This window comes from Lagopus muta, chromosome 7 (genome assembly GCF_023343835.1).
Source record: "Lagopus muta isolate bLagMut1 chromosome 7, bLagMut1 primary, whole genome shotgun sequence".
Classification (NCBI taxonomy): Eukaryota; Metazoa; Chordata; class Aves; order Galliformes; family Phasianidae; genus Lagopus; species Lagopus muta.
In genome coordinates, this window is record NC_064439.1 from 6668942 (window position 1) to 6694753 (window position 25812).

At 42.3% G+C, this 25812-nt stretch overlaps 1 protein-coding gene across 4 annotated transcripts in view; it reads right to left on the reverse strand.

The window, feature by feature from the left end:
* PRKAG2 (protein kinase AMP-activated non-catalytic subunit gamma 2) overlaps positions 1-24733 on the reverse strand; it is a 184929-nt gene extending 160196 nt beyond the window's left edge. The window contains exon 1 of one of the 4 annotated variants that reach the window (XM_048951501.1): positions 24092-24733. In XM_048951501.1, coding sequence (XP_048807458.1) covers positions 24092-24190 — 99 coding nt within the window. In that variant the 5' untranslated portion in view covers positions 24191-24733. Of the gene's footprint in view, positions 1-579; positions 707-24091 lie in introns of those variants that run through there. The other 3 variants (XM_048951504.1, XM_048951505.1, XM_048951503.1) reach the window with 3 other exon arrangements.
* Between the last annotated feature and the right edge of the window lie 1079 nt (positions 24734-25812).

Sequence of the window (25812 nt, forward strand, 5' to 3'; positions counted from 1 at the left end):
GGCTCAAGTTATAAATGAAATGCCAAACTGTCAAAACCTTGCATCACATCTATCAAATGCAGACAGATTTTTGGAGTGCATAAAGAGCATTTCAACCCCCTGACACACAACCAGCCTGGTTAACAAATGCGTGCTCCTCAAGCAGAGATGTTCCAGTTCGTGGCTCCTGAACTTTGTACTGAGAAGCAACCCAGCTGAGGCAGCCTTGTGCAAAATTTGCTATCTGCATTAAATAGATTTGTTCAGCTAGCACTCTCCTTTTCCCCCAGAGTTTCACTTGAACATCCCCACCTTTCATAAGGCTCACTAGAGCCTTGTTTACTGTCTCCTGTTTAACAAGATACTCACAAAATCCTCTTGCTATGCTGTTACAGCAGTCGGAACAAAAACAAAAGCCAGATCCAAATGCTTAAGGCTCCTTCCAGTGCCCGTGTATTTTTGCCATCAAGGGACAATTGTTCAGTCCCTTCAGTTCTACATTCACTAATGAATACATTTTAACTGAATTACAGCACTAGCAGTGAAAAAAACACCAACCCTCTACCACAATCATGAACAGAAATGCATGAAATACCATACCACCAATACAAGTGTCCTTTCCAAATAGGATGAGCCTCCTCTCTTGCAGCAGGGTTTCCTTTTATTTTTCATGTAAACTTAGGTAAGTGGAGGGAGCTGGACAGCTGAGCTCTTTGTGAGCACCAGACTCTTGAATGCCTTGTCTGAGTTTGCAGCCTATGTATAGTATTTGGTTAATATTTATTTGACCATTTTGACTTCCTTTTGAGCTCTGCATATCTGACTTGTGGGCCCAGCTTCACTGAACTGGCAGTGATCCCCGTTCAGACAAATTTTGGATTTTCACATGCATTAATATGAATACATTTTGAGACTATGTTTTGAGTGAAGAATTGTGCTGCACACAAAATCACAACTCCCCTATATGTGTGCATAGGGCTGAGGTTTGCTGCTGGATTATAGCGTGGATCTGCGCACACAGCTCCAAGAAAAGCTCTGTAATTGTTTAGTGGTTGGGCTGCTGGCAGAATTCCCTGCTGTTTTTATAAATAGGCCTAAAGACAAACAAACAAGCTACTAATAACAAGTGTTCTGTTTTAAAGCAGCTCTGCTTTGTGTTGTCCAGCACACAAGAAGCTCAGATGGTCAATACAGCAAAACCCATGGCAAAAACTACGAACATGCCAATAATCAGCAGCGCTTCTGGTTCTCTAAAGCACTGACATTTCACTTCAATTAAAGAAGCTTAATTTAGGAGAAATACCAAGATATGCAAGGCTGCGTTTGGCTGTGCTGTCTCATATTTCCATTCACACTGTTGCTAGAAGTTGGGAAATGGTAAAATGACTTATTAACAGATAAATACAACTCCAGAGGCCTGGTACATGCCTAAAGCAAAACAGTCTTGCTGGCCTGGCTTTTTCCACCCATCAATTTCACTGTGTCAAAGACCTGGCCATGACTCAGAACACCTTTCCTGACCATTACGAAGTTCTTGGATCTGTCAGGAACAGCACAACTTCCAGTAGGAGCCCCTCTTTCCACTGGCAATTCCTTGGGATCTGAGCCATCAGCAATGGTTACAGTTTCTACCACCTCTTTTTCAGTTTATTCACTTAATATTGTGATTTTTGTAACATTTTACTTTATTTTTGCTTTCAGAGTTCTGGAAGGGTGATTCAGCCTTCCTAGCTAACCACTCAGACCCACTTCTGAGTTCTTTGGTACTTTTCTTCAATAAAGACACTCTTTCTTCGGTATCTCACTGGTATTTCATATCTACCTATTTCAGGAAATAAGCAGGAAAACATTTTTCACCTATCTATGCAGAAGCTTATTTGTTACCAACTAATGGAAGCCAGAAAAGTTTATATAGGAAAAAATATAGGATTCTGACACAGAATCTCTTTTAAGCGGCGCAGATGTAACAAATTCTTTTGGAGGAAAGGAGGGAAAATTAGGCCTCTAACCCTTTTTAAATTCCTTTTCTGTTACTTACAGATCTTATCTCTGTTACTTGGAGGATGATCTTCATCAGCCTCTATTGGCCCTGGGTTCCCTGGTGCAGACGTCACCATTTTGCTGCCTGCTGCTCATTTCCTCCACTAAGCCTTCTCTTGGAGGGCCTTATTTTTAATTTCCATAGCCGTGCTGGTTTTGCTTTGTTTTGCCTTTTGTATCCTCTTGGAGATCATACCTTGTCCCCACAACCCTCCTCATAGACTTAGCAGCTCTCTTTATCTCTTTCTTTATGTCATTCAGCATTAGCAGCTTAGGCTGCAAGAAAACAAATCCTCTTTGGTGCTGATAAGAAGAGTCACTTACGCTATTCCTTCCCCTTTGTTTGCCCCTCTCTTCAGAGGGAAGAGCTGGCCAGCCTTCACGTGATGACGCAGGCCAGAGCAAAATGCCAAGTGGGCTGTGCACAGTTGCTATCGAGGTGAGTGCTTTTCTGCTAATGCCCACAAATGATGGAGTCAGCATGGATTAAGGAAACACAGTGCTCAGCGTTTATGGCAGCGCTGAACACAGTGACGCATTTCAGGGCACACGCTGCAGCCCCAGGGGAAGCTGCAGTAACACTGATAGCACAGGTGAAGAGCCACTAGGTGACTGTACAAAGACACCTTTACCCAGAAGATGTCCTCTGTGGTGGAACCACGTTGCCATAGCAGTGGCACAGCACAGAGAGGAGCTGGTAGGAATTATGGTCACCAGAGCAGGAGATGGTGTCTCTTGTCACCAACCATAAGACACAATTTCCTTGGCATGACAAAGGCCATGCAGCCCTCCCAGAGAGTGCCCTCAGCAATCACCTTCACAGCCACCAGGTGAGAAAGCACCCAGCTGAGCTTCAAAGGGCCCAAAGTCTGCAACATGGAACTCGCAGAGCTTTCAGCAAAGCATAACTTCAGAAGCCTCTGCAGGCTGACTGGGGGCTAAAGGGGCACTGAAATGGTCAGTGGAGGAAGCTCAGCATCCTCTCAGATTGGCAGCTGAGCTAAAGGCAATGCCCAATTAGGCTCTAGGCAGCGCTTGTTCTCTTTACAGGACTGTAAATCCAGCAAATGCTCTGAAAACACTAAATCCACGGGAAGAAAAGATCCTTACTAAAACATAAGTGTTACCAAATGGTAACTGCATTAGTACACACAAGTGCAAACAGCTTTGTTCTTGAAATCTCGCTACTTTCTCAGCGGGTATCTAACAAGAAAACCTTACATGGGAAGGCGAGGAGCGGGTGGGGAAAACAACATTCTGTTTCAGCTTTAAGGAAAAGTGTTGGTTTTGTTTCTGCAAAACAGTTTCTGCTGTTCTGCAACACAACAGCTGCTCCAACCCCACTGACAGTTTTAGCCAATTCAAAGTCATCAGTTTTCAGCACACCGTGCAGCTGAAAGCAAATTCAGCTGGTAGCACTGCTGGAAACAAATCATTATTTGTCCAGATCTCATATTAACCTTTTCTTTTCCATGAACATCACCACTGAAAAAGTACAGTTCATACCTTTCAAACAGACCAGTGGAAAAAGGCAGCAAAGAGAGAACAGCCTCTCAAGTCAGCTATGAAGACCTCGAACCAGAATCTGAGCAATTTCTACTTCAAATGAGCTCTGTTTCTCCCAGCAACTCTATATCCCATCAAATCTGTGAATCAGGTCATCCTAAATAGAGGGAGACCAAAGCATAAGCAGGCTTAGTTCCAAGGATCATGCTGTTTTAGCCAAACCACCAAGCTTATAAGCTTGCCCTGATGACTCTACCATAAAAGTATAGTTCTATATTGCCATTACTGCTGCACAGACATCAGAACTATTTCTAACTAAACGTTTAATTCTGTTTCATCTTTAGCTACTTGGTTAGGCAGTTAATTTGCCTTCCTGCATTGAATTGTTCTATTTTCACTTGTACATCTGCAGCAAGGGGTCTGTAAGTCATACAAAATATAGCAAGTGCTACATGAATACCTTGCAAACGTAAATCCTGTCCTAGTGGCCTACAATTCAACAAACTGTCAGATGCTCACCTCAAATGCACATTTTCAAACTAAGCTTTAGCTAATGGCAAAGTTAGAAAAATAAACATTTTGCCAAATTAAAAAGCCAACACAACATTAATCTGAAGAGAGCTATCATTTGCAATGAGACATGAGGTCTGGGAGGGTCTCACAGGGTACATGAATTTGTCTTTGGCCATCTGTGCGACTCTCCCCAGCTCTGCCCCAGTGCCAAGCCAGTTAATTTCGATCTCCTCAATTTCTTACTTTTTCTTCCAAGATTTAATTGGTAGATGGCAGATATCCCTTTGTTATTCTTCTGCCCCACTCCCTCCTGCTGGCACCCCAGCAAGTCACTAATGCAAAGAAACGATTTATTACAACACAGATGAACAACATGGTTTTTTCTTTCTTCTTCCCCCAACTACTGTTTTTAATCTCAGCTCAAGAGTCCCCTCCAGATACTCTAAGCTGAGGCAGACAACTTGGTAATGATACAAAGCTACCAGGCTCATTTGCTAACAGCAGCAGATCTCAATGAATTACATTGCTGAGTGAGGGAACTTAGGCTAGTTTTAATCAATTTAATGAATTTAGTTTAACCCCTGTATTCACATAATTATGGACTATAATTTTGTCCGAAACTTGAGAATTTAACAGCTGGATAGAGACTAACCAAAATGTCCATGTCTCTAAAGGTTAATGAGGAGCTGTCATCACACTTTTGCTATGCATTAAGCATGTGTGCTTACAGAATGCATCAGGAAGCCTTGAGAGCAGATAAAAAAAACCTTAATATCATATATATATTAGCACTGTGAAGACTCATCTGGAATAATGTGTACAGTTCTGGTCATCTGTGCTCAGGAAAGGTTAATTCATCTGGGAACAAGTGCACCAAAAGACTATTCTGATGATGAGAGGAACAGTTTCTCTTATGGGACGTGACTAAAAGAGCTTTGCTTGCTTTGCTTTGCAGTTGACAGCTGAGAGTGCATGTGATTGCACTTCAAAACTACATTAGATGGACAAACACCACTAACGGAGAAGGAAGATAAAGGACACTTTTGGGTGCCATTGGAAAATGGAAATAGGTCATGAATAAATTCCAATTGGATGTTAGGAGGGGGGGAAACGACATTCTGGAGCAAAATTCTAGCAATAGAAATGGGGACAAAATCCATAGAGGCTCTTCAGACTGATGAAATTTCTTACAGGAAAGACATAATGCATCTGCCTACAAGATTTTCCTACAGAATTAGGAAATGGAACTAAATGGGAAGTTAAAAGAAGGCTGCTTCTTGCTTTATGCATTTTCTACAACAAGCAGGAAAGTAAGAGATCATTATTACTTGCAGTTTTTCAAGCCTTAAGCAGCTCTGCTTCTGTTGTGGAGGCCCCACAGCTGACAGGTCTGCAGACAGAAACAGCCCAGAAGTCTGATGACTGGTCTGGAAGACCAGAAAAAGCTACTGACATCTGGAAAAAAAGTCATTCTATGTATAACGTGAGGGTCAACACAAAAATATAGGATGATTAAGAAGGTTAATTCTGGACCACTTCCCAAATTTGCAAAGAGACCGGTATGCAACATGTGTCTGTGTCTCTGAGAACAACTGTTCCAGTGCTCAGAGCATGCCAACCATAGCTCCTAGCAAGGCCTGCAGCAAAACATGGTAAGCCTGTTGTAAGAAGTTCTTGCTGTATGCGTTTCACATCAGATGTGCCGCACGCATTACACACAAAAGCGCCTATGGAAATATGGGTGTATGCAGGCACACCCACATTCAGGTACATGTCACAAAACTAGGATACTGCTCATAAAAACATTTCATCTGCTTAGACAAGGGTCTGAAGTACCCCCAGATTCGAGGAGCTGTATAATGGCTCTAAAGTGTTATCAAGATGATTCTACTTACCTAAACTAACCAAGAAGCAGTAATGATCTCTGTAACTTACTGAATAGCCTAGAAAAGCAAATAAGCAAACCATTGATGGCTCTGCAAATCTGAAAGAATGTATTTGTAGCTAGATTTAAAAGACGAGCACAAAAAGAGGAAGGGAAAGCTCTAAAAGTGAAATTACAACTAAAACAAGACAGAGAGAGAAAAGGGGAGAAAAAAAAAATCTTCCTGAAAATGGTTAAGAAATGAAACATACCAACATTGGTTTTGTCAGCTGGGAGCTCTGACCAGCCACCACCACAGTCCCTGCTTTCACCCACCTCAGCCACCTAGCAGACACTTTTACCAGGTAAATAAAGCCCAGCCCCTACCCTGCAGACAGCTGAACTGATTTGTCACCGCACTTCCAGGTTCAGATCGTGGTTCCCACGGTGAGGGCATCCTTCCCAGCATCTGCTCTCCCCAAGGCCTGGGGAGCAGCCAGCTCTCCAGAGGCATCAGCTGCAGTCACTTTGGGAGCATGGTGACCTGCCTGTTAAAATAGTGAGCTCCCTCAGCAGTGCTTTTAGGGAACCAAGAGCATGCCAGAACACTGCTTGCCCTCACGCACAACCGAGGAACAAACAAGCAGCTGTGCTCAGTTTAAGTCAAGGCTCTACTTTCTCAGCCCTTATTAAAGACTGGCTTATTTCTTCACAACTAATGGCAAGGAATGGATGCTTTATGGGGAGCCACAAGCTGATGGTGCTATCTGATTTTGCCTCAGCTGGGTCAAACTCATATCATCCACAATGGAAGGCTGTAAATCTATTTACAGAGCAGTGAACCTCATCACGGGTAAATCCCTGAAGCCAAAAGGAGTCTTATTACTGTTGATCTTACACACAGAACGCTCTATACAGAATCAACGCAGAATCAGCACTGCCAGCATTGATTTACCTAGAACTGTCTGGCTTTAGGCACAATGTTTTAGCTGACATCCAGGATTAGGGAGCCTTTCGGCTCTATTTTCCATCTTGCTATAGATTTGGGCAAATCACCTTTTATATTTTTGCTTTTGTACTTACAGACACATACATTTCTGCTGAACATTTTGAAATTTGCAGAAGGAAGGAGACAGAAGAGGGCGATGCATTAGGGCTATTACATTATGCTGGCTCTGACACCAGATATTCTTTTCAGGAGAGTTTTAAAACAAATATTTGAATCAAATCCCCCAATCAATATAAACTTGGACACCTTCCAGGAGTCCACTTCTTTGGCAAGTTCAAATAAAGCTGGTCTGGCTGTGTTTAAGGTATAAATAAAACCTGGAGTGCACAGAAGGTTGATGTTAGAGGGTCCAGCTGACTGATAAGAGCTGTGATCTACAGAGGACAAACTGAATAGTGTTCAAGATGATACTGGCAACTATTAGGGTGCTGCAGGTATCTGAGAATGCTCAGGTCAGATTGGTGATATTTTCCATTTCATGTTCACTGCAATTAAAGCATTGATAGCATTAATGGTTCACTAGGAATTACTCTGCCCTCCAAACCAGGACAGGCAGTTCCCAAGACAGTGCTGGCAGCCAGTGTGCTGCAGAGGCACTTGAGTTTAAATGCAATGAATAAAAATATATTTTTCTCTAGATACAGAGAAATAAATTGCTTGCGTCCATTCAAAATCTCATGAAGCTTTCCTTTAGAAAAAATGGCTTTAAACTAAAAGTGGAAAGATTTAGATTTGATGTTAGAAGGAAATTTCTTACTTGGAGGGCAGTGAGGCACTGCTACAAGCTGCCCAGAGAAGCAGCAGAGAAGCTAGCAGTGTTCCCCAAGGGTTGGTACTGAGTCAAGTCTTGTTTAACATCTTCACTGGTGACCTGGACTAAGGGGTAGACTGCAGCCCCAGCAAGTTTGTTGATGATACAAATCTGGGGGAAGTAGCTGACACACTAGAAGGCTGTGCTGCCATTTAGCAAGGCTGGAGAGTTTGGTGTAGAAGAACCTCATGATGTTCAACAATGGCAAGTGTAGAGTTCTACACGTGGAGTGGAACAACTGCATGCATCAGTACAGGTTAGGGGCAGACCTGCTGGAAAGGAGCTCTGCAGACAAGGATGTAGGTGTTTGGGTGGAGAACAGGTTGGCCATGAGCCAGCAGTGTGCTTTTGTGGCCAAGAAGACCAATGGTATCCTGGGGTACATCTCCTTTTCAAAACCCACTGTACAATCTACTATACATAATATACTCTACTATAATATACTCTACTAAACCCACTGTACAATACCCACTGTACAATCTACTATAAGGAACTGCTTTAGCAGAGAGTTGGACTTGATGATATCCAGAGGTCCCTTCCAGCCCCTTGGATTCTGTGATTCTACAGTTCTGTGATGCTGAATTCAAGCTCAGGTTGAATGGAGCCCTGGGCAACTTGATCCAGTGGATAGCAGCCAGCATGGCAGTGGGGTTGAAACTGAATGGGCTCCAAGGACTCTCCCAAACCAAGCCATTCTGTGATCTATGATTCTACAAAATACTTCTAAAGACTTTTGTAGCTTCATAGTTGGAAGGTTTGCAGATCCATATTTGTAGCTTCGTATTTGAAGCCTTGCAACAGTTTCAGAGTTACCTCCATGTCTGCTGTACCCAGCCAGTGCCAACAGGTCTGTGGAGCCAGTGCCCAGTTTGAGTACATGTTCCTCTAAGGATCAGAACAAAATCATCAGGGTGTTATGGTCAAGACTACCAAGAGGAAATCCTTTTCATCTTTACTTCTGACACATGGAAGGAGAAGCACAGCTGCATCCAAGATAAAGCAAGCTTGTGGTTAGGAGGTTGCTCTCGTTAGCAGTCTAGCTAGACTTGCTTTAACCACTAAATCAACTGTGTATTTTGGAGTTGTTGAGGAAATTAGACATTCATGGCCAAGCTTTGGACAAAGTTTCAGATGATTCTGTTAATGAATTACCAGCTATAGCTGAGTTTATATTTGACTGAATTTCTGTGGTCAGCTTAAGGAATGCATATACTTGGATCTAAACAGGATGCACATTCATACCTGCTCTGTCAATATACATACAATATACAAACACGTTGCATCAGTTGCAGTTGTTCTACATATAATTTTCCAAAAATAAAAATTTAAGAGCAAGAAAACATTAAGGCCATTGCCAGCACCACATCATACATTTCTTTCCCAAAGTTACAGCATTCTGCAGAGCCCAACCAATGTGTCAGAGACAGCTCCAGCTCCAGCACTAAGTTCCATGTCTCCACTGGTATTCTGGATCCTCCTCTGAGCAGTTCCCTAAAGTGACGCAGTCAGACCCACGGACAGCTGTGCTGAAAGGCCTAAATAGCAGAGTGTCGTAGGAAAAAAAATATCTAACTTCTTAAGGCCTAATTTTAATCAATTGCCAGAAAGAAACAAACCGTTTTTCCTCAGGACTTCTAGAAGCTTCTCAGAAAAGTCAAGCTTTCCTCAGAACCAGCCTTGTGTTCAAACTAGGACTAATAAAATATTTTTTTCGTACTCAATAGATCATGATAAACTCCAATGTGATGTTCAGAAAAGATAATATTAACTAACCCACCATAACAATTCCAACATAAAACACGTCACCAAGCATGTGTACTGCACATACAAAAGCATATATTAAGGAAACAGTTGGAATTTACCTATTTTCAGCCCATGCATTGAGGCATACTTAATTTAAATGACTTATAAATCCATTAAAAGCACAGGATTTAGCCTTGTAACTGTCTCATGATGCACACTATTTCCAGGTCTCTATTTAAACAAAATCTGGGCTGTCAGAGTTCTGACTGGCCTTTTTGTACTTCGTCTCCATAACGTGGATGTGAAAGAGAAAGGCTGAATGCATCTGTTCTGCTCTCTGCAAATGGCACACAGAGATATTTCAGGTTTCTGGCTGACACTGAGTTCAGCCACTTACCTACTTTCCCATTGAGACCACTGGAAGAAATCACAGCTACAGAATTACCATCGTAACACAAGCAGCAGAGAGAGCGACTCATGCATTACCACTCACCCATCTCCATCACACATCTCTCACACTGTCCATTTTGCACAGTCCTCCTAAATGGCACCCTCAGATTTTAGTATTTCTTAGCAAGGTGTTTGTCAGGGCACCATACTTTTGGCATCTATGCTGGCTATTGGAGCATTCACAAGTTGAGGTGGTTCCCTCTGCCATCTTCCTCGTCTGAGAGAGACCCCTAATGAAACCTGAACAGTTTAACCTTATGCAGAAATAAGGTCCTCAGCACTGACTGCTGACTGCAGCAGTTCTGGAAAGTGACAGGAAATGAGGGCAAGGAACCAGAATCAGAGCCAGCACACACCAAGTGGTAAGCAGCTCATACAACTGGAAGTCCCTGCTCAGCATTCAGCAGGAACTCAGGCTAAAAGATACTCTTTACATCTCCTAAAACCCTGCTTGTGGGTATCCTCCATGAAATAGGAATACTGCTGCCCAAATTTAAGCACCCGAGGTTATCAGAGTTTTGGAAAAGCTGCCATTCATCCCCAGTGTCCACGTATGGTTCTGGCACACAAATGAAACCAAAAAAATCCTTTCACTAAGGGCAGGAGATATAATTCCATGAGAATGACTTTTACGGTGCATGTATTTCATGTGTGGTGGCTTTTTTAGAAACTGTTTCAAAAGCATCCACTGCTTTTGGTTGGGAAGATACTAAGAAATTGTTTTATTATTATTTTTTTGCAGAGGGTACAGTGGCCTTCAGAAGTAAATGGATTACAAAAATGGGATCTTTTTTTAAAGAACAATCTGATGTGAAAACTGGAATGCTTGGCAAAAAGACTGAGAAATCTTTTGGCAACAGGTTCAAAATCAGTCTTAGTCAGCAAAAACATTCAGGAGATCACTGTGAAATGAAGTTCCCAATCCAGTGCCAGGAAGTCAGATTTCCTCACTGCAACAATAAATATCTGCAGCGATAATGGCTTGCGGGCCAATCCTGCCTGTCAAAACAGAAGTGTCACAATGAATTGTTGTGAGGAATTCTCTCTGATGGAATTGGTTTGTGCTCTGAGCCACGACCAGTCTTCAAGGCTGTCCTGATGATAACTGTAATTTAAATAATTTCCACTGAAAAGGGATAAATTTAACTCTTTGGATAAACCATCATATCCTTCTATGTTCTCGCTTTTCAGCAGTCATATTTCTACCGCTAAATAGTTTTCCATCTTCCTTAACTCTGTTACCATTTTCCATTTAAAATGCACTATGGCATAATCAGGCTGCTCTTCAGCATCAATCAGCCCCAGCAGGAACAAGTATCTGTCTTGGAGGAAAAGAAATGGCACTGGCATAATCACATTACTAACGACAGGTCCATTATATAATCAACAAATTGGTGTTTCTGCTGGCTATTCCCTTCTCTCTCGCTTCCTTAATAGTTCTTAGTTCAGTTTGACATCAGCAATTCATTTAGCAAATGGATAAAGTAAGCCTTTGGATTTTTACCAACAGTGTCAGTTACTAATTGCAGTCGTTACATTTCACTGCAAAAACACCGACTGCTCAGCGTAAGGATAATGATGGCAGGCACAGGTGAACGTGCAATTTCCCAGTGCATCACCTGAGCTCTGTGTTTCCTTGACGCAAAGTGAAGACAAAGCACAGAGCTGGTGGCTTCCCCTGTGCAGCTGAAGTGTAGCAAAGTACAAATTCACTCATTTCACTGTCTGAATCTCAGTAACTTCACTAACTTTTCAGCTGCCCATTATTTGCTATTGCAACCATCGTATAGGATAAATGTTTCTTTTGCAGCTTGTCCTAGCAAATAGTCATCCCTCCATCATTATTTGTCATCTATTGTCAGAGCTTAAGGAAAACACAGGTTAGACATTTTACTGCAGCAATTCTTGAGAGCAAATTCTGCTTTTGTTTCATTACAAATAAAAAAATCACAAATCTATTATTTTATTCTATTTTATGCATTATAAAATTGATCTGCAAAGCATTTTGGGCTGCTTTGACTTTGAGGACACAGTAAGAACAAGATTCACTTAGACATTGAATCTGCTTTGGCATGATACGTTTCAAAATGCCACTAGCATGTTATATCAATAGCTAATCCATTTAAATTTCACATTCCCAATATGTAGCAGCACTTGATAACTAGAACCAAAAAATTAGCATGTTTTCAAGCCAGCCCAGCAGGAAATTGCCGCTACCTCTCACGATTCATGGCTCTTAAAATCCACATCCCCAAATACCCAAAAAGCCTCTACAGGTATACAAGTGAAAAAGAAAGCTTCTAAACTCATCTGGCAGGAGCAGACTAGAGCACAGGATTCCTGCTGTGGGAGTTCTCCTGTGCTCCACGTACATTCCCAAAGAGCAAGTCCAGGCATATTTGTTTTCACACAGCCGTTTCCACACTAAGACACATTTCCATTCCCCCCCTCCCTCCTTCTGCTTTTGTATTCCATCGTCCACACCAACAATTAGTGGAAGCGGCTGGCTGCGCCTGCTCACGTTGTTCCCAGGGTTTTCTCCCCCCCTCGGTGAGCTCTGAAGACCATGCATTATTTGACATGACACGACTCAGAGTACTTCTACAGCAACAGCTGCACACAGGGAAGCAGAGACGAGAAAGAAAGTTAGGTGAGACTACAACCATCTCGGACAGCAGGACTCAAATTAATATACCCGACTGCCTGACCGTGCTGCCCCCCATGACTGGGCTTTAATTCACTTCATCTTGCAAAAAAGAAAGACAAAAAGAAAGAAAGAAGGAAAGACAGGGTAAAGGTCAGGACACAAAGTCAGCTCACTGTTCCATTTGTTTTGTGACGTTAAAACAGGATATGAAAATGAAAATAATCTCCATACAGCTGGAAACTAAGTCCAGATGTTTTAACATCAGGCAAAAGCAAATTCATAATGTGGTGTGTTGCGGGTGGTTGGTTGGTTGTTGTTTTTTTTCTGAGATCGTTAAATATCTATTGCATTTTGCATCACAGTTCATTTTTCTGGAACATGAGCACTTTGCCAGCTTGTACATGCACACTGAAAGTATTCAGCTTATAGTAAACAGCTGCACGCAGGGCAGTTTCCTTTCGTCCATACACACACAGGCTCTGCACTTGTGTCCTTCCATGTTTTTTTAAATCAACCCAGCCAAGTGCATGGAACATTCAAGACCATAAAACATAACTTAGACTATTGCTCCCTGGGAACGAACCCTTAGAACTTTCTTATCCAAAAAGGGATGTTCCCTTAAAGCGTACACTTAATATTTCCTGTTGTTTTGTAGCTGAAATGCACAGAAATAAGATTTCACCATTCCTGTGAAAGAAGGTGATCTCCACATGAATGTCCACAGATGCTCAGCTCGTGCGTTCCAGCTCTCATCCATCAACATCCATGTACACTGCTAATTAGATTAGTGTTAGCCTCAGTTACTTTAACTGTTACACATTCAAGGCAATAAGCTGTCATACAGCAGACATGCAAATGGAAATTTCATAGAATGATAGAAGCATTTGAGTTGGAAGGGACTCTTAAAGACCACAGAATCACAGAGAAGAAATTCCCCTGACATCCAACCTAAATCTTCCCTCCCTCAACTTAAAACCATTTCCCTTGTCCTGCTGTTATCCACCCTTATCAAAGAGTTGATAAGGCCATCTGGTCCAACCCCCCTGCAATGGACAGGGACACCTACAGCCCCATCAGGTGCTCTGAGTCCATTGAATGTCTCCAGAGACAGAGCATCCACCACATTTTCTGGGCAATCTGTGCCAGAGTTCTGCAACTCTTTTATTACAAAAAACTTCTTCCTTAAGTCCTTTTTTTTAGTTTGAAAACATTTTCCCTTGTCTCTTTTCAAAGAAACCAGCTTTCAAAGACAAAGCTGGTTTCCCCATCATCTTCTGACAACTTGAGGTGTCTGCTCTTCTCTTCCCAGTGCCCACAACCAGCAGCACCCCACAAAGCAATATCGACAGTGCAGATGCTCCAGCATCTCCAAATACATCTAAATCCAAATACATCTGTTTCATAAACATTTCACAGAATCACAGAATGGCCAGGGTTGGAAGGGACCTCAAGGATCATGAATCTCCAACCCCGCTGCCACATGCAGGGCCACCAACCTCCACATTCAGCCCTAGACTATTTGGAAAGAATGCATATACAGACTGTGGCAATGAAAGGTATTTTTCCTCTTAAAAACTTTTAAATATGCAATCAGTGATTGTGTATTTCTTGTATACAATATACAACCAAAACAACTATCCACAGTGAGTCTGAACGCACTAAATGCCTGCAGTAGATGACAGATTTTAAAAGCTGCACAGGTAGAAATACATAAAGAAAAAATTCTCCCTTAAGAATTTTGCTGCACTTGAAATGAGCTCAGCTTTTTCTCAAGTTAAATTTAAAATTAAAGAGAGTAGAAAAGGAATTTTTTTTTTTAAGTCTTCATCATCTGCTGTAATTGGTCACTCCATCAAATATAACTTCATATGTAGTGCAGCCCACCGTGGCACACAGTGTGAGTATTGGTAGTGGTGTCAGTCTTTATCATCAAGAGAACAGCTGCTATTTATCTCACCCCAAATTACTTCCTGGTATTACTTTCCATCTCTGTTCCATTACAAACCAAGCTAACGACTCGTTTTCTTGTTATTTTTTGTCAAGATTTTTTTAAATTTTATTTTAGCTATCAGGTGCAAGAGAATGCTTTCCCCATTCTAAGCTGAAAACACACAGGGAGTGGAAAAAGTAGAAAATCAGCTTTTGTTTTGTAACACATATACATAAAACAGAATGGGAAGAATGGTGTTTTGAAAGCCTGAAAGACATGAGGCTAGATGTTCAAATGTAGGTACTTCAGGATTTCCTGGTCTTCAAATACTGCAGGGGGAACTGATGTGCCTAACATCTTATGAAAACCTAGCCTCTGAACTCCAGCATTCTTAGCACCTAATGCTTTTTCTCTAGGATTAATGCTTGAACAGCATTTCAAGTGAACCTGAGTGTTCTGTTATTCTTGGGTTTGGGGGATCTCAGACTGTAGTCAGACGGGCATAAAAAGTGAATGAGTTACTGTGGCTTACTGCTTCACTGCTCATCTGTTTTAGCTGACAGTGCCCACTATGAAAATGAATCACGTCAGATATTGAAGAAAGCATTTTAATGTTTTACTCACTATCTCAATGGGACAGGAGGATTCACGTCTGCTAATGAAGTCAAACTGGCAAACAGCATCTTGCTTTGCCTTGGTAGAAGTACAACAGGACAGCTGAGGAATGGAGCACTACCCAAAGGTGAGACACATTTTTGCCTTCCTAAGTAACAGCGACTGGTCTGCTTCTGTGCATGGTTAAGCAAGGCATTTAATGAAAATCAGACTTGTTCATTTAACAGCAACTTCTGCATGCCTGCTGATGATGCCTCCACAGGTCTGTTTCAGCAAAAGGAGCCAGAACTCTTTAAATTCATAACAAAGAAAAAAGAATTGAAGTAATTGCAGTTTTTTAATTACTGGTATTATTTTATAAAGAAAAATGTTGGCAAGTACCCTCCTGCCTCTGTATAGCTTAGAGCTGTGTACAGTCATTCTCAGGAAGATAGAAAAATAAGGAAAATGTATAATTAATCATCACCTGACTAAAAGAAACCTACTGAAGTAGTGTTTACCTTTAACATCAACTAGCTAAAATAAAAGGACAAAGAGAACAGCTGAGTAATGTTTCTTACCTCCCATTCATCTCGGATTATAAATCTTACGTTCATGAACAGTGTTGGCTCAACTCTTCAAATGGCAGAAACTCTCCATTTTCCCACTGAAAATATAGAGCTGGTATTGAGCACTGAGCAGATGTAGGATGTTAATGGGAGTATCCAAGAATAGTTTGAGCCCATGCTGGTATTCCCTGTCTTACAATAAGCTGGCAAAAGAAGAGAGGAATACCCAAATGGGGCAACTGGAAGAACAAGTCAATGGACTGTGGGAATGGAGGCCGGATGCCCACAAACTTTTTGGAAGGTGCTCATGGTTGAACATGATTAGTACAGTGTTGTTTATAATGCTTCAAACCCTGTTGCATTTATGGATGATTATGCAATAAACAGCTGAAGATCATTTGTTAAGGGATCTCTGCAGCTGATGTGCCACCACCTATTCAGAAAAAAAAAACAAACAACAAAACCTGATTTTTCCACATCCACACGAACCACATGGAGGGAATCTCATTGATGTTTCACTTCAGATGTCAAATGTCATGTAGTCTTCCCTCACTTATCTAATCTCCTCTATGGTCTTCCTGATCAGGTGGTCAAAAGAGCCCAAACAGTGTTATTTCAGAACACAGAATGACTGTAGAAATGAAAGGGGAATCCTTGAACTTCACACATATTTTAAAAAAGCAATTACTAAAAGTAATTGCTACCTCAGTCCTGTACAGGGATCCTTATGTGAGAAACACCATAGGAAACAGGATAGGGTTATTATTAAGGTGAACTAACCAGGTTTCAAGATCTCATGAGTGCAACTACCCGCTGTTGTACAACATGGGACAAATTGTTTAACCCCAACCATCTTCCTGAATATCAGTACTGCAGGGATTACATTTCCTCTCACACCTGCATTCTATAACATCTTTCAAATCTTCAAAGTCTTCAGAGAGCTTGTCTCTACCAACTTCTAGATCCCATGTGAGCATGGATGTCTAGCTCAACATTTAGCCATGTGGTCTTTCAACGTGGCATACTGATAAGTTAAAAGCAGTTCATAGTTTACCAGCCACCACATCAAAATGACAGAAAGGTGATACAAAAAAAGTATTACTGTTTTGCACTCTATGCATGGAATATTATTTGTGGGTCTCAAGGTTCACGTTCACCAGTGCAAAGCTTACATATAGCATTCTGCTTTGTCCAACCTGAGGCAATACAGCAGATAGAGATTCAGATAGGTAGGTGATGATTTCATGCTCTTATCCTTGAACTGCCTTTCCTCATGCTTCTTGATTTAGATCATACGTCCAACACAGAAGCCCTGATTAATATTCAGTACCAGCAAATCCCCCTCTAATTAATTTATGCAGAAGGAATGACAATGCATGATGAAAACTACAATCCAGAGGACACAACGCTCTACTGAGAAGCTGGCAAGCTCCCATAAATATTGTGATAACATTGACTAAGCATCTTTCCTAATCTCTTCCTTACTCTCCCTATTTTCCATAAGCCTTCCTGGGACCTCTGTGCCTCCAGTCTCATTCCCGTCTGACAGTATGCTTTTGTCAGAAGTCTACACGACATGACCAAATCCAGTCTCACTTCCCAAACGAACATTACACTTTCTGGATCAGATCCAACCAACTGTGGAGTTTATCACTTGTTTGTTTGGGTAGTGTCTAAACAATATTTAGTCTCAATCACCTTTCACATGCCCAAATATGAGATTTCAGAAACATGAAGCTGTGCAATCTCCATCCTTGGAGATTATGCAAAATGTGAGGAAACAAGGTCCTCAGCAACGTACTTCATCCAACACTGCTCTCAGCAGCCATGGACCAAAAATATCCAGAGGTCTCTTCCGACTTCAACTTTTCATGATTCTGTAAAAAACACTTGTTGGTAGATGCACCTCATAAAGACAACATCATGAAAAAGCAAGGCAACATACTGAAAACTCGATTATTTAAAGGAATATAAAGTCCTGAATCTAAAGAAATTTGGCAAAGGTTATGGCTAGGTGGCAAAACTAGAGACATCATGATACACTGTACAGACTCCATTCAAAATCAGTGTCATGCAGGTAACAATTCATTTTTCCCAGCATATATGTTATAGGAAATATTAATGGCATCTGTTCAGTCAATCTCATTCTTATACTTTTTCTAAGCAGAGCTTGTCTTCATTGAAATATTTCCACATGCTTGGATCCAAATCCAAAAAGAACTGCAATCACTTCAATACTGCAATCACTTCAATCCTAATCCACCTCAGCAGGTACTGATTTCTCTGATGCCATAAAAAATGGGTTCCCAAATTTTTTTCAAGGAATTGACAGGCAGGTAGCTTCTGAAAATCAGACCTGTGCAACAGTGATTCATTGAAGACCAATATGAAATCTAGAACCAGGCAGGAAAATCCTGTGTTCTGTGGTGCTCTACTCCAGCACTCCAACCACTGTGGTAGCTTATCTTTCTTCTGCTCTCAGGAACAGGGTATTTTAGTGTCATTATTCCAGCATGATTACCAACATGAAAATTTGACTGCAAATTGCCTGACACCTGTTGTAAATAAATGATGATAAAGGTTTCGTAGAGTGGCTGATAATGTTTATAATGCACACATTTCCTTCTAATGAAACTCTAGGTCTATGAATATGCTCTCCAGCAGCTTAAAATGGGTATATAGCTCAATCACCCTGCCTGCAAAAATAGATTAAGTCTTCAGCTTATGACATAGGTTCTGTTTTTGGAACAGAAGATCATCAGTTCCCTGTATAATAATGACCAAAAGGTCTGAACAATCACAGTATGTCATATAAATGACAACAATGAAGCACAGACTGCTATGCAATTGCTATGCATCCCAGTAAGTCATGCTTACATAATGTAATTTACTGCTATAAAGATTTTGTGTGTAGTTTTATGCTAGCAATTTGAGAGACAGCATTACAGAAGCAAGCACCGAATTGATGCATTACATTACAAACCCTAAACCGCCTAAAGAATACACACAAAAATCAGTCTGCAGCAGAAACAGTCTTTTGCACCATTTCAACTCACTGCTAATACTGGAGGTATTTCAGTGGAAGCAAAGTCCTGAGTCACCAAACCACCAATAACATTGTATCGTTACCAGTGACATCTTATATTCACTTACACATAAGATCATTCCAACTACATGCAAAACATACTCAAGCTACTTTCCCTTTTTGCCTTTGAGGACATACACAACTCTCCCGACTTGTCAGGCTCCAAGGCTTTCTCAGTATATCTGCAGTGCAAACAATGGTAGAAAACTGAGACAGCAGACATCTGCAAGCAGATCAGGCTCTGAAACAGGCTAATTGTCAAAGCCTGATGAGCAGCCCAGGGTAGTGTAGTCCACAAAAGGTCTGTTTTTATGCCAGACAGACATGCTCTTCACTCTTCTCGTAACCGACTCTGCTCTTTCACTTTTCCCTATGGAAAAAGGAGCACCTTTTGATATAAATTCAGCTTTTCTTCAAAAAGTTGACAATTTAAGATGCACTCAATCAACATGTATGCCCATAACGGTCTACCAACAACCATGCTGACGCTGTTTTGAATTCCTACTACTTTCTCCTCTCCTTTCCCACTAGCCATGCTGAGCCAGCACAGGGGCACATCAACCAACTTTTGTGAGTCCACATACATCATTAACACAAGTGTTTACATCATTAACACAACTGTTTAACCCTGTCTTCAAGGCTAAATTCTGCTTCAAGTCACCTCTGAGCAGCTCCCTTGAAAGCAGTGTGGTACCCATGTGAAATTGGGTGTAATATGGACCTTGCAGATCTGTGAGCAAGATAGTGGAACCTCTAAACCTGTGTTAATATGGGCACACAGCAACCACAAGATGCTACTGGAAATGATTCAAGAGAAGGAAAGAATGTATCTGGTTTCCTGATATTCTTAGACTGGTGTATGAGAAAAGGAAGGAACAGCTTTTGGGAACAGACTCACTGAGGCAGACATAACATGGTGCCGTGTCATCTGGGCTCTAAAAAGCATGGCTGACCTTACAGTTTACATATTAAAACTGAACTAACTCTTAACAACATGAATTCTCTTTGGCAAAGGACTACAAAATCATGAACTCACCTTCAGAAGACTACAAAATCATGTAGTCTTTCAAAGGACTACAAAACCATGAATCTTCAGAAGACCTTTGCTTAGTCCCGATCTCTCCAGGAGGGTGACACCTCCTTCTATTTCAGTAATTCCCAATACAAGCATGGTGTGAACAACATTCCCAGGAACCAAGTTTCAATATCCACGTTTCTGTAAGTTTTCTTCTACATTCACAACTTATTCCAACTATGAAATTCATGTCTTTCCTCTGAGCTCACAGACCTCACAGGGCTCTCAGGGATAAATAACAGAAGGAGGATGAGATAATTTAGGAGTAGAACCTTCTATCAGAAATGGGATGTTTTAAAGAAGCAGTACTTTTCAACTAAACGATGACCACTTTGTGTTATGCTTTAAAACTAAAAACACTAACAGCTTCTTTAATCACAGTAGCAACTATTGAGTGCAAACAGGAATCCTTTACTCTTCAGATAGACTCAAAGTACAGACTCAAAGCTCCTAAGCAAATACCTGTTGCCTTCTTCAGATGTTTAAGATGTCAGCCCTTTAGGCAGGAGTCCAAACGTAAACTTCAAGGCCACAGAAGCTCAGGACAACTCAGAGTCTGCCTGTGAGAGCAAGAGGGAGGACAGCTGCAGATTTAATTTTAGAGAAACATTTCTCTCTCCTCTTTGTCTCCATCTCCCTCCACCTCCTCTTCACAAGAAAAGAAACACCTTTTTTCATTCTTTGATCCCATCAAAAGCTGATTTCTTCAACTTCTTTGAAACAGCCGACAACCTTACTTCTCTTCTGCAGCTTTCTAAAGCATTCCTTAGATTTACGTGCAATTCTCACCAGCCCAACCAACAATCACCAGGAGACAAGACTCACCCTGCAAAAACTGTCACTGAACAAAATCATTTCACAGTGACTTATTAGGCACACAGTCTGTAATGACTTTGCAAGCGTGGCAAGGAAGATGGAGAGGCAAAGCCTGAGCCAACACTAGCTGTCAGAACATCACTGTAACTTCTCATGTCAGAAAATATTAAGCCATCTGATGTTTCAGCCTGGCATTCCAACATAATAACAGGCCTGGAAACAGTAATCAATTTGCAAATTGAGGAATCTGCTCAGAAATACAGCAGATGACAGAGAAATATGCAAGAGTGCACAGATACACTTGTGTGATATTGATAATAAAGGTCTTCCAGAGCCTCCTTGTTGCTTTGTTGTCAGGGCTGAAGTATCTGAGACAGTGGCCACATCACTGGACTGAAAGAAGATGCTTTCACATTTATGTGCAGACATAATCTTTGTCCTTATTATGAAAAAAAAACTTCTTTGTTTCTTTGCATAAAATGTCACCTTGTGACATATTTGGGTACAAACCAAGGAAGTGCCAAAGCTCTGCAATTCTCACCTGCCAGGAGCAGCAGGTGCTTGGAGCTTGCCATGGTGAGGCTCTTGAGACATGTTCTGCTCTCAGCCACAATAGTGTAAACACAACAGAACTTTGTTGGCACTGACTGAACTATCCCAGCTGTAACAGAAAGCAAGCAAGAGCAGAATCTCTCCTTTTTATAGCAACATGGGACAGAATGATAATATTAACATTAGAACAGACTGATTTTGCAAGATGACAAAAGAACATGCTGATCTCACTATGGTGAGCTCCTTCCTACTCAGTAGACAATTGCATCCCATCTTAGAGGTCTTAAAATGTTCAAAGCAATGTGGAAGCATTATCTTCTAATAGCTTAAAAAGGAGTTCTATAATGCTAATGTCTTCATCTGAAAGATGTGATACATCTAGAGAGCAAGGAGTTGTATCCAAATCTGTAGTGGATTCCAATGGCAACGGATCAGAAATTTCCACTTGGGCATTTCTAAATTCAAGGCTTTAAAATACGCTGCTGGGAAAGGCAGAGGTTGACACGACCACTACCTCACAAAGGCTCCTGTGGTCGTATTGCGGTCCATCCAAATCAGTAGTTGGTAGTTGTGCATTTGCAAAGAAAACAACAAAGGAACTAAAAAGTTGTTTAGTCAGTCCAGCACTTCAGCAAATACTTCCCTGCCATGCCACCAGAACACTGAGTCCCCCACTTTACTCTTGGTTACCGAATGACAAGTCTAGAAGACTCAACTAGCAGAAACTTAGAGGTCTACTGCTATTCCCAGAAGCAAAGCCTGGGCACCACCAACTTGTCCCAAAGGAGATTCAACACAGAAAGAAAGCAAAAACAGACTGTTTTATATATTTTCTTAATAATACCCTGATACTCTTGATCAAGAAAGATGTACCTGAGAAATGTCCTGGGGTGCTGCAAGACACAAAACCAGCTTTCTTAAATTGGTGTTTTTTCCCATTGTCAGAAGCCAACCAAAAAAAATAAGACTGCGTGGGAGAGGGATGGAAAACATACAAGTTATTATTTCGACATGCTTACTATTCACCTTTGCATTATTCACCTTTCTTTTTCACAGTATTTGTCATTGTTTTCAAAGTCAGAATTTCTACACGGTTAATAAAGATGCTTTAGGACAGCCTGCATCACAACAGCACCTTTCTCTCTTGCTGCAACTGACTCCTCTCTCTCTTCCTGTTCAGACCTTTCCCGTTTCTAACTTGAAGATCTCAAAGAGCAGGAATTACATGTCTCAGCAATAAACACGATCTCACAATAAAACAAAGAAGAGGATGAACAAAATAAAAATGACTGTCTGGTGAAAGCTCCCTTGACAACTACAGCTACACTGACAGGCGCCGCTGAAATAACAGGAATGATGCTTCAAAACAACAGCCAAGAAAACGTTATGAAAGAGAAAAAAAACAGTCTAAATGGATCTTTTCAAATGCAGATTCCACTGTCAAATGAGGAGAATGACAAAAATGTTCTTCCTTACAGCACAGTCGCACTTAAACTGCCAGATAACAGAAAACCACCAAAAAGGAGGGTACTACCTGTAGAGATCTGGGCCCAATAGCTCACTTTGGGAATGATAAAATAATGCAGTATGGAACAGAGGGATCACATTTGGAGGATAGGAAGGAGGGATGGAAGGCTTGTTACCAAGTCTTGAACTGCTCCCAACTGGGTGAACAATAAAACTCATGTGGGCTTCGGTGCAACATCAGGCTTGTGTCTGAGTAACCACCACTAGCTAAAGGACAAACTGAAGAGCAAAGAAACGAAACCATAAAGTAACATGAAAAATTAAGGTCCAGGACTCACGGTGTTCCATCCAGGACAGAGCTGAAGTAACGCTTGTGAAGAAATATGCCTATAGGCTTAAGGAACCTCAGCTGCAAAGTACTGCATGATAAAGATTAATGCTCAAAAACTCCCATCACACACAGCAGCACCACGTTAGACCCATTTCTCCCAGCACTGAGTGCACTCACACAGAACAGCAGAAATTTGGCTTAGGCTCCTGGGTTTGCAGTCATCTCCAGAGAAAAACGAAATCTGCAGAAGAGCCATGAGTTGCTCCTCCATCTTATTCCACATGCTTAAGACCTAATGCACTTCTTTGGACTTCTTATTTCTCTCTAAAAGAAAGGAAAAACTTACAAATACGTTTTTGCTCCTTAGTGTCCTGGCAGACACACGTGCAGGACTGTTTCCCACTTTTATATGATGAGATTAAATTAAAAAATATATTCAACAAAGAAACAGAGTGCACAGAAAAAGATATCAGACATTTCCTGCAAGAAGCACTGGAAGCAAAACCATGTACTAAGAATAAAACAACTAAATAGATAACAAGAAGGCCCTGATAGCTGAATAATAACAAAAGCAAGCAAACAACAAGAAAGCAATAATCAAAAGGGATGTAAACACTGCAGGCTCACATAATGAGGCAGCTTCTGAGTACTCATTGGAACAGAGAGAAAGTTCTGGTCTGAGATTATTTGGTACGTATATAGTACAGATTCTTGCATGTTTCCTTACTGTGTGAACATACGACCCAAAACTGAGTTGGGGCACGAGTGCATGGCTCGCTTCTCTGTTCCAGTGTGGTCATACAACTGCTCCTGACTCTTCAGCAACAAACAGACTTGCGGGACAAAATCAAAGGGAGCTCTGGGTCCCCGTGCCGGGGGAGATTCAGATGTGAATTGGATCTGAGACACGAAACCATCGGATAAAATGCACTCCGTCAACCCCAAAGCACGGACAGTTTCCAGATCCACCAGTGAGGATGCTGGGACCAACACCCCCACCTCCAGACCGCGGTACCCGCAGCACAAACACCGTCCCGTGCCTCCAGCCCCGTGTCAGGGAAAAACAACGCCGCTGGCTGCCAAGGGGAGGGAGAGCAGAGAACCACTTACGGGGATGTGCACTCGCAGCACGAGCTTCTTCTGGCTGGAGCCTCTCCTGCCGCTGCCGGACGAGTCCTTCTTCTTGGTGTCCATGGCAGTGCTGCCCATCCCGGCCCGGAGAGGTGGGCTCTCTTCCACTTATCCCATCGGCTGCAGTCACTCCGTGCTCCCGTGCTCCTTAATTATTTTTTTTTTAATGGTCTTAGGAAATAAGGGGGGGAAGAAACAGGGGGGAAGGGGAGGAGTTTCTGCAGCTCCAGCCTTTAATCCAGCAGCGAGGTATCAGGGGTCCCTTCTGCGGAGCGGGAGATGTCCTCAGCAGCGCTGCTCGCTTTGCTTCTCACCCTTCCGCCCTTTCAAAAGTATCCGGAGTGTCCTTGTTGGGGGGGGGGGGGAGGTAAGAAAGTTTCCTCCCCTTCTCTCGCGCTCTCCTTAAAAGAAATTAACTCCTCAATTATTATTAATAATAATAATTACATACAAATCCAAAGGGCCGAGGTCGGAGGAGTGCGTAAGGTGAGCTGCCGGGCCCGGGCCGCTCCACACGGAGCTCCGCGGAGCCCCGCGCCGGGCTGAGGCGGGCGGGAGCCCCGTGGGGCGGGAGGAGGTGCCCGGGCGCTGCCGAAAGCCTCGGGCGGCTCCACAGGAAGTGCAGACAGAGCGAAGAGCCCAACTTTCCTCCGGCAGCCCCTCCGTGTGTGCGAGGAGCGGGGCTCTGCCCGGGAAGCCGTGCCAGGAGGGCCCCGCTCCTCACGGACGGCATTTTTCCACTCCTGCCCGCCCCAGAAGCCTGCCAACGTGAGAGGAGCCGAGGGACGGGGGCAGATCGCGCCCTTCAGGCAAACGATTTTCGTGTTACAGAGTATCGAGAAACGAAAGGGGTTCCAAAGGCGCTACGCCGTGGAGATGCTGAGGGCTGAACTCCGGGCAGCAAATCCAAGCGCGAGGTCTCTGCCTTAAAACAGCCCTTGGCTTTCATCTGCTTAGAAACGAGCATTCTGGATCAAAACACAAGTTTTGGGTATAGAAGTGGCTCTTCTTCCCTTAGCAACCTCTTTCCCACATACAGGTGTCTGTAGTTGGCAATCACACCCAGCCTGTCCCGCAGCTGCCCCACTTCTTTGCTCGCATCATTTAAATGCAGATTTTTGCTGGGTTCAAATCCATGCATCCATGTGTTCACAGAGCGTATGCTGTAATCACTGCAAACAAACCCCCAGGTGACCCTAAAAAAACATGATTTATAAGTAGTGGGGATAAGGGAGCAGTGTTTTCCATAGAATTATCCTTATCCTCTGAGAAAAGTTGAAATGCGATGGCTATCCTGGAGAAACATAAAGCTCAGATTTATTTTGCTTCTCATGGAAGTCTCAGGAATTATACATATACAAATTCAGGTGAATGATCTGCAGTCATCGTTCTAAAATCACACAGGTAAAAAGATATGAAGATACTTCTTTAATGCTTGGAGAAACAGTGGGCGCCCCATCCCTGGAGGGCTCGAGGCTGGGCTGGATGGGGCCCTGGGCAGCCTGAGCTGGTGGGGGGCAGCTCTGCCCACAGCAGGAGGTTGGGACTGGATAAGTGTCATAAGGTGGATAAGTGGATAAGGTCCCTTCCAACCCAAACCATTGTATGGTTCTGTGACATGTAAGTGTCCCATACACCCCCTCAGGATGCCATGGAAGGAAGCAACCCCAGAAATGAAACTGCTGGGTAACAGTGCCACC